General features: G+C 48.9%; 1 protein-coding gene across 1 annotated transcript; it reads left to right on the forward strand.

Annotated features, from left to right (window-relative positions):
• The first annotated feature begins 270 nt into the window (after positions 1-270).
• LOC126078379 (mitochondrial import inner membrane translocase subunit Tim9-like) lies at positions 271-6,670 on the forward strand. The gene is made up of 3 exons (XM_049888865.1): positions 271-407; positions 475-546; positions 6,540-6,670. The coding sequence occupies exons 1-3, from the start codon at positions 275-277 to the stop codon at positions 6,668-6,670; spliced, it is 336 nt and encodes a 111-aa protein (XP_049744822.1). The 5' UTR covers positions 271-274.
• The last annotated feature ends 1,903 nt before the right edge of the window (positions 6,671-8,573 follow it).

Genomic DNA, 8,573 nt, shown 5'->3' on the forward strand with positions numbered 1-8,573 from the left:
GTCAAGAAATCAAAAGACGTGTTGCAATAGGCAAATCTGCTGCAAAACACCTCTTTAAACTATTAAAAAAGCAAAGATTTCGTCCTCCGCCCTTAGACTCGACTGGTAGCGCAGCCTCCCAGCCTCGTACAGGAGTCGTATGCGAGAGCCGGTGCTCAGGTAAGGACTCAAGCTTCACTGGAGACATTCGAGAAAAGGTTGAACAACCACTATTCCAGAACAGAAAAGGAACTCATGCATCAGAAAAGGTGACTAATAGCCATACCAAAAGAATATGGCTGCACAAATACCAGAATCTCATCAGATAAAACAGTTTAAGGAATTTCTTGGAACCTACAATAAACTTACAGAAACCTGCTTTTTGGACTGTGTTAAAGACTTCACAACAAGAGAAGTGAAGCCTGAAGAGATCAACTGTTCAGAACATTGCTTACAGAAATATTTTAAAATGACACAGAATATCCAGGAGATTTCAGGAATATCGTATTCAGCAGAATGAGGCTCTGGCAGCCAAAGCAGGACTTCTCGGCCAGCCACGATGGAGAAGTCCCGATGGATGGACTTCTGAAATAATATTGCTGACAGTTGTTGCACTGGAAATGAGGATTCGTTTGACAGAATCCCCTGAAAGCAAAAGTCACCATGTTAAACTGTCTGTTACGACTATTTGACAAATGGAAACCACTGGAGAAACACAATTGCTGTGTACCAGGAATAATCAAATAGACGGTCTTGTTGTTCGATGAAAATAAGATGCAACATTTGCCGAGGCCTTAAGATTCAGCAGCTTGGTCACTTGATTAGAAAAATAAACCATTGTTTCTTTAATCATGACTGTTAATTTTAAAGCCAAATATGTGTTCAATCATGTATGATATAGAAAAAAAATTATTACTAAAAGTAAAATAAATGGAAGTATCACTGAAAAAAAAGCAAAGATTTCACTTTGAGGACTAAGGTGTGCCTGATCCAAGCCATGGTGTTTTCAATCACCTCATATGCATGTGAAAACTGTTCAATGAATAAGGAAGACTGAAGAAGAATTGACACCTTTGAATTGTGGTGTTGGCGAAGAATACTGAATATACCATGGACTGCCAGAAGAATGAACAAATCTGTCTGGGAAGAAGTACAGCCATAATGCTCCTTAGAAGCAAGGATGGTGAGACTTTGTCTTACATACTTTGGATATGTTACTCTGAGGAACCAGTCCCTGAAGAAGGACATCATGCTTGGTAGAGGGTCAGTGAGAGAGGGGAAGACCCTCAATGAGATGGATTGACACGGTGGCTGCAACAATGGGCTGAAGCATAGCAACGATTGTGAGAATGGCTCAGGACCTGGCAGTGCTCCATTCTGTTGTACATAGGGTCACTATGAGTCAGAACCGACTCCACGGCACCTAACAACAACAACAACTTGGTACCAGAGCAGCTCTCCTGCTGGATTAGGCTCCCTGCTGGCTCTGCTTCCCTTGCCTTAGAAAAGAGAATCAGAGAAGGAATTGGGAAACACCTATAAAGTACAAGCAAAATTCTTTGAGAAAAACTCAAAATTGTCACTGGCTACTAGGGAGTCCCTGGATTGTGCAAATGGTTAAGCACTCGGCTACTGAAAGATGGGTAGTTCAAACCCACCCAGAGACACCTCGGATGAAAGGTGATGTGCTTTCAAAAGGTCACAGCCTTGAAAACTCTATGGAGGAGTTCTCTGCCCACATGGGGTCAACATGAGTCAGAGCCAACTGGCTGGCAACTAACAACATATGGAAGCCAGCTTATTGCCTGTCAGAGAAAAGTTCATGATCGTGGGTTGAGTGATCCGATGGCTCAAGAAAAGAGAATGCCCACCTGAGACAACAAGTTATGGAGGAAGGATGTAAGGTTTCTATGGTACCCCGTGTCCCTGATGTGGCAAATGGGGCATCGGCAGAGGCCCACGAGGACCACCAGGGAATCCTCCAGATGACTGGAGCTGAGGATGAAGGAGTCTCAGTCTGTCCAGGGCCCAGTGTGGAGCAGATACCACCCTCCAGGGTCAGGAGAGAGCCTCCAGCAGGCCAGCCCATTCCAACACAACAGCCCTCCACCCCCACTACCACCACTGGCAGCCATTAGAGCCTTCAACAAATCTAACCCTCCCATGGGAAGAGAGTGCTGTAGGCTCAGCCTTGGGAGTCTGCATTGTGCCTTTGTCAGGCAGTAGCTGGGGACAAAGGTGGCACCCGGGGAACGGGTAGCCAGTGACAGACTGGCTGGGAAGTGGTGGGTTTGACCTGTGAACTGTGTCCAGGCCCCCCTCAGACTCCTTTCTGGGTTAAGGTTAGCGCTGTCTCCCCTGAAGGAGGAGGGTTCCTGTGGCCTGGGGTCACATCTGAGTTCAGGCTCCCTGTTGAACACCCCAGTGGCCCATTCCATCTGTAGGAACCTCCCCAAAGTGGGCTTTGTGAAATGCTGTTTCTGAGAGATGCTGTCAGAGCCATAGGGGTTGGGGGAGTGAGAGAAGACTGCCAGCAAGCAAGGAAAACAAGTTTAGGGGGCTGATGGCCTCTGAGTGAAAACTCCCGAGATGCTAACCCTTGTCCAGAGCTGGATCTGGGCCTGAAGGACTGAAGGAGAGGTCCTCTCAGAGACTTTAAAACGATCATGTGCATGGTGGACTTTGGCAGAAGGGTGCTTTGTCACATATGATGTTGATGAAATCCAACCCCATTCATGATAAAAAATCTCAGCAGCCAGAAATAGATGGGAAATGCCTACACAGTATAAAGAGCAAGTACAAAAAACCTACAACTAGTATCAGATTTAATGTCAGAAGACTAATTTCTCCACCCCCTCCCCGCCCCCCAGCAGATGAGGAACAAGACATGGATGTCTTCTTTTATCAATGTAGTCAACATTTTACTCGCAGTTTTGGCCAATGCAATACGATAAGGAAAAAAAAAAAAAAAAAGTAAAGACATTAGAATTTAAAAAAAAGAAAAAACTGTCTTTACTCACAGATGGCATGATTGTCTTTGTGATGAAATCTCCAAAATAAGCTAATAGAACTACCAAGTTAAGCAAGTGTGGCAAGGTCTCAGGACAGAAGATCAAATCAGTTGTATTCTAAGTACTAGCAATAAACAAGTGGAAAATAAAACAAAATATCATTTACAAGAGCATTAAAAAGTACAAAATTCTTAGGGATAAGGCTGACTACAGGTATTAAGACCACTGCACTGAAAACTACAAAACATTACTGAGGGAAATCAAAATTAAAGTATACAGGAAAAAAAAAAACTTGAAAACTATTCAGCAAAATGTCAACAATGACCATGTCTGGATGGACTCATTATGAGTGGTTTTTGTTTTCTCCTTTCTGCGGTCTGATTTTCCTAATTTTGGGACCATGGATTTGGGTTGCTTTTTGTAATGGTTTTCCAGTGAGTGCTGTGAGGTGAACCACCCAAGTCTGGCAGCTGAAACGACATCCATTTATTGGCCCCTGATTCAGTCGATCAGAAGTTGAACACCTGGTTCTCTGTTAGGGTCTCACGGTTATGGCAGGCCTCGCTCCTTTCTAGAGGTTCTGAAATCCTCAGCCAACCCATTAGAGTTGTTGGCTGAATCCATTTCCTTGTGCCTATATGACCGAGGTCCCTGTCTTCTGGAGGGCTGTCAGCTGGGGCGCTTTTAGCTTGTAGAGGCTACTGTGGTTCCTCGCACCATGGTCGCTTAGACAGTTCACAGCAGCTCTAGGATCACATTTCTCTGACTATGAGCCTGTTTTTCCCTAGACTCTAGAATAAAGGGCTGATGTTATTAAGGCCAAAAATCAAACCAGTTGCCGTCAAGTCGATTCTGGCTCATGGCGACCACATGTGTGTCAGAGGGAAACTGTGCTCCATAGGGTTTTCCATGGCTGATATTTTGGAAGTAGATCACCAAGCCTTTCTTCTGAGATGCCTCGGGGTGGACTCAAACCTCCAACCTTTTGGTTAGCAGCCATTTGCACCACCCAGGTACTTCGTGAACCAATATTGATACATTATTTTTCACTAGAGTCCACAGTTGACATGAGAGTTCTCTCTGTGTCGTACAGTCCTGTGGGTTTTGACAAACGCCTGTGTCTACCATCACAGTATCATCCAGAAGGATTTCACCACCTGAAAAATGCCCCTTGCCCCACCTGTTCACCCTCCCTTCTCCCTGAGGGCTTACGGCCCCTGGCCTTCTCACGGTCCCTCTAGGTTTGCCTTTTCAGAACCATTGGAGTCGTATCCCACGTGGCTTTTTCAGACCGGCTTCTCCCCCTGAGCAGCAGGCATCTCACCCAGGCCCTGTGTTTATAACGCAATCCTCCTCACGTGCTCTCTCCTTTCCCCTGGGCCCTGCGGTGCAGACACCAATCCGGGTGCGATTGTATCTGCGTGTTTCGGTAGACTGAACACTCCCTTTCCTCGTTCCACATTTTTCAGATTTCTGGGGATTATTTTACCCTGTCGACGTTACCTGGGCCCCGGCCAACAGCAACACACAGCCCGCTTGCGGCTGAGGGTGGCGTGCGGACGTGGCGAGCTGGAATTTTGTTAAAGTCAGCTTCTCTCGGGCAGACTTATCTCCGTTAATCATAACCAAGCAGAGCTGCTGGAAACCACTCACGGGGCAGAAGTGCTCTCGAACAGAGCAAACCTCCTGGAGCCACAGCCAGCCCACTGGCCACAGCAACACTCACAAACAAAAGGGGACAAGGAGGTGGCTGACCAGACCTGGACCCGCCCCGGTCCTACGGAGAGGCTCTGCACCAGGAGAGAAGGCATGCAGGCCGCCCTTAGGCTTAGTTCCCAGGGCCCATGATGGCCGGAGCAGATGATGGCCACTCTGTCCTGTGAGTGCCTCCCCTCCCCTCCTCAGGGCACAGCCACCTGCCAACAGCATCAGAATCAGTGTCCTGGCCCAGGGGACCATATGCTGGGAAGAGAACAGGCTGCAGCCTGCACCCTGGGTCCACTGTCCTTGGCCACTGACCACTGAGCAGCCCTAGGAATGCCTGGAGGGAGATGCCCCTGAACCCAGGGGCCCCATGCACCCGGCCAGTCTGGGGCGGGGGCACCCAGGTTAGCGCTGTGGTATTTCCTGCACCTGTCCATCTGAGGGAAGGACTTCATCATAGACAAAAGCTGAAAGCAGCGTCCAGCCCGCCTCACCTGCCCTGTCTGACATTTGTCTGCAGATGATGGGCAACGGGCAGGGGCTCCCTACCTCAGCCCAGCAAGCCCTGAGATCATGTGTGATTGGATGGTCCACGTCAGAGTCGGGTCACCGCCCTTCCTGGGCCACTCCACATGCAGCAGGAAAGGACAGGTCTAGATCCTTCTAGACCAAGGCTCCAGAATTGCAGCTCTGACCGTCTATGAGATCTGGGATGGGGCAAACCTGGCCAGACACTGCCTTGCTAAAAAAGAGGAAACTTGGAAGGGTTTTAGAAGGAAAAAGACATAAATCATACCTATTACGTGTATGGTCAGAAAACCTCTGCGGTTTGGAAAATTGTCCGAGATTTGCCTTTTCTTCCCATTTCCTGCAATTTCCTTCCCTATTGTCAAAATATTCTAAGAGCCTGTCCTTCCCCTTGGTACAGATGGTTGCTTTCTAGCCGGCAGCTGCTGGTTTATACCCAGGCCCTGCGGAGACAGAACAACTTTGGGGAAGAAAGAGGTGGGGAAGGGCCACAGCTCTTTGAGATGCCGGGGTATCCGCTAGGAGAAATTTTTAGCATTGCAATCCAGAGCCACCTGGGACAGCCCCCAGCCACAGGGAGGAGGTGCATGTCCAAGCACGGGGCTGCAGATCCAGAGAGGGAAGCCAGGATTGGGGCATCCCTGAGGACGGGGCATCTGCTCTGTCCTCATCCCAGAGGGCCCAGGTCATCCAGAGTGGGGTCACTCCATGAACCCTGTCAAGCCAAGGTCCAGGGTCTCCAACAAAGGCATGGCTCACAGCCAGGCAGTGGGTGGAACAACGCTTTACCCACAGAGAGAAGAGACAGAGCGAGGTCACCCTCAATAGTAGATGTCAGTTTCCAAGGCCAGCAGGTCACTCCCAGCAGTTGATGCAGGGCTGGTGGTCTGCACGCACCGCTCTTGTGCCGCAGGTTAAGGACTCTGTTTCCCACCTGCCGGGAACAGATAAAGTAGTGGGCTTGGCCAGGCCTGTAGGGCACACATGAGCAGAGAGTGAAAGTTTACCATGCACACAGCAGGAGAGGGAGGCCCCCCGTCAGGAGAAGAAACTGGGAGAGAGAGAGAGGGTCAGCTCCCAGCCTCCATTACCAGGGAATGCTCCGGGCCCAAAGCTTCCGAGTAGACAGCTTGGGTGGGAGGTGCAGGGGCTGTGGCAGACCATCCCCCCAACAAACAAATGGGGTGCAGGCAGCAGTGTAAGGGGACAAATGAGGGAGCAGGGGTCTGTCCTGGAGAAATCCAAGCTTGGCCAAGCTAGGCAGCTGGGGTCTTTCTGTCCTGGAGGGACAGGGACTCTCTCTGGCTCTATATCTAGAATCTTCTGGAAGTCCAAATGAGATCTCGGGCACCTCATCAGGGGAGGCCTGGAAGAGCTATGAGAAATGTGGGCTGAGCTCTGTGCAGTTTAATGCACTCTGGCTCCTGGCGCTCCGGGAGGATGTCTGATGGTTTTCTGGATCTTTACCCAAACTGCTTTCTGGGGTAGTTATAGGGGGAAAAAAAGCCTACAAAACCAAACCCGTTGCCGTCGAGTGGATTCCAACTCACAGCAAGCCTATAGCGAATTCACCAGCGAAGCCACAGGGGGGGCGGCCCCAGGGGATTACTCCCCTGGTGAAGGCACAGGGCAGCCTCCAGGGAGAAGGTACGTGATGTCAGGGGCCACGAGAGAAGAGGTTAAGGCCCAGAGGCCCTCTGGAAATGAAGGTGTAGTCCCAGGCAGTGGTTCACACCCCACTTCCTGTGGGCACCCCCTGGGGAGCCTATAAAAATTTCCAGTGCCCAAGCCACACTCACAAGAGTCTGGGGGAACTAGTCTGGGTAAAGGCATCACACGTGCAAAACTCCAGGGCATTCCAGGGAGCATCGTGAGCAGAGGCCTTGCTGAGGTGTTCTGGGGGGCAGGACCCTGTCTAGCCGCAGACATGCCACAAGCTGACTGCCGGGGACCTGGGCGGTCTCTGCTCTGTGCCAAGGTCTTCATGCTCTGGAAGATGCTCAAGTCCTGTTTTCACACCCAGATTGTTGGGAACCATCACCTAGGAAATGGTACCTAATCAAAAGCCAGTTAATTGTCTACTGCTCAAGCTTTCAGCTAAATGGATGAGCTTTGATGGGGCCTTTCTTGACCTCTGCTTTCTATTTATAGAGGCCAAAGCCGTTCTCTCTGGCATGCACTCTGGCACCCCATAAAAGCAGAACAGAGATTCATAAAACCCTCCCAGCTAATGAGACAAAGACTAGCAGGCAAAGTGTGTCTGGGGCTCTTGCGCACATGCGTGGACCCCACCAACACGGAGCTTCTACCACAGTCCGGGGCCACACAGCTCAGCACAGGAAGGAGAACACCGAAGCCTGTCTTTGCAAAGCACGGAGGAAGAGCTTGGATTTAGGCTTCCTAACTCACCCCAGCACCACTCGTCTGTCAGCTTGTCGCACTGTGGTGGCTTGTGTGTTGCCGTGATACTAGAAGCTATGTCACTGATATTTCAAATACTAGCAGGGTTACCCATGGTGGACTGGTTTCAAAGGAGCTTCCAGACTAGGACAAATTAGGAAGAAAGGCCTGGTAATCTATTTCTGAAAATCAGTCAATGAAAACCGTATGAATCACAGCAGAATATTGTCTGACGTGGTGCTGGAAGATGAGCCCCTTAGCTTGGAATGCACTCAAAATACACAATAGCTACAGCAGTGAACTTGAGCATACCAACGACCATGAAGATGGTACAGTCCAGGTAACATTTTGTTCTGTTGTACATGAGTCACCACGAGTCAGAGCCTCCTGGACTACAACTAACAACAACAACCCGCTCCATCTCTATGGCTGCGTTACTTACACAAAGGAAATAGCAAGAATATGTTTAGTTCAGATGTGACATGAAGTAAGACGGCATAATTTGACCAACATGCTGTCGTAACAACAAACATAAATGGCATCTCTAATTTTTTTTTTTTTAAAGCAGCTCAATTATAATGTACTTAGACCAAGAGGAAGTGATTCGAACAGAGCAAGGGGATACTGCATGGTTTAAAATCAAGAAAGTTGAAAGTCAGGGTTGACTAACAACCTGTGTTGTGCAGATGACACAACCTTGCTTACTGAAAGCGAAGAGGACTTGAAGCACTTACTAATGAAGATCAAAGACCACAGCCTTCAGTACGGATTGCACCTCAACATAAAGAAAACAAAAACCCTCACAACTGGACCAATAAGCAACATCATGATAAGTGGAGAAACGATTGAAGTTGTCAAGGATTTCATTTTACTTGGATCCATAATCAACGTTCATGGAAGTGGCAGTCAAGAAATCAAAGACATGTTGCATTGGACAAAGCTGGTGCAAAA

This window comes from Elephas maximus, chromosome 6 (assembly GCF_024166365.1).
Source record: "Elephas maximus indicus isolate mEleMax1 chromosome 6, mEleMax1 primary haplotype, whole genome shotgun sequence".
Lineage (NCBI taxonomy): Eukaryota > Metazoa > Chordata > Mammalia > Proboscidea > Elephantidae > Elephas > Elephas maximus.

What these genes read in the sequence shown, in the direction of transcription:
- LOC126078379 (XM_049888865.1), top strand. Translation starts at nt 275, where the DNA reads ATGGCTGCACAAATACCAGAATCTCATCAGATAAAACAGTTTAAGGAA. An exon ending in AAGAGAAGTGAAGCCTGAAG is followed by an intron (nt 408 to 474) that starts AGATCAACTGTT and finishes CCAGGAGATTTC; the next exon opens with AGGAATATCGTATTCAGCAG. An exon ending in CGGCCAGCCACGATGGAGAA is followed by an intron (nt 547 to 6,539) that starts GTCCCGATGGAT and finishes CTCTATATCTAG; the next exon opens with AATCTTCTGGAAGTCCAAAT.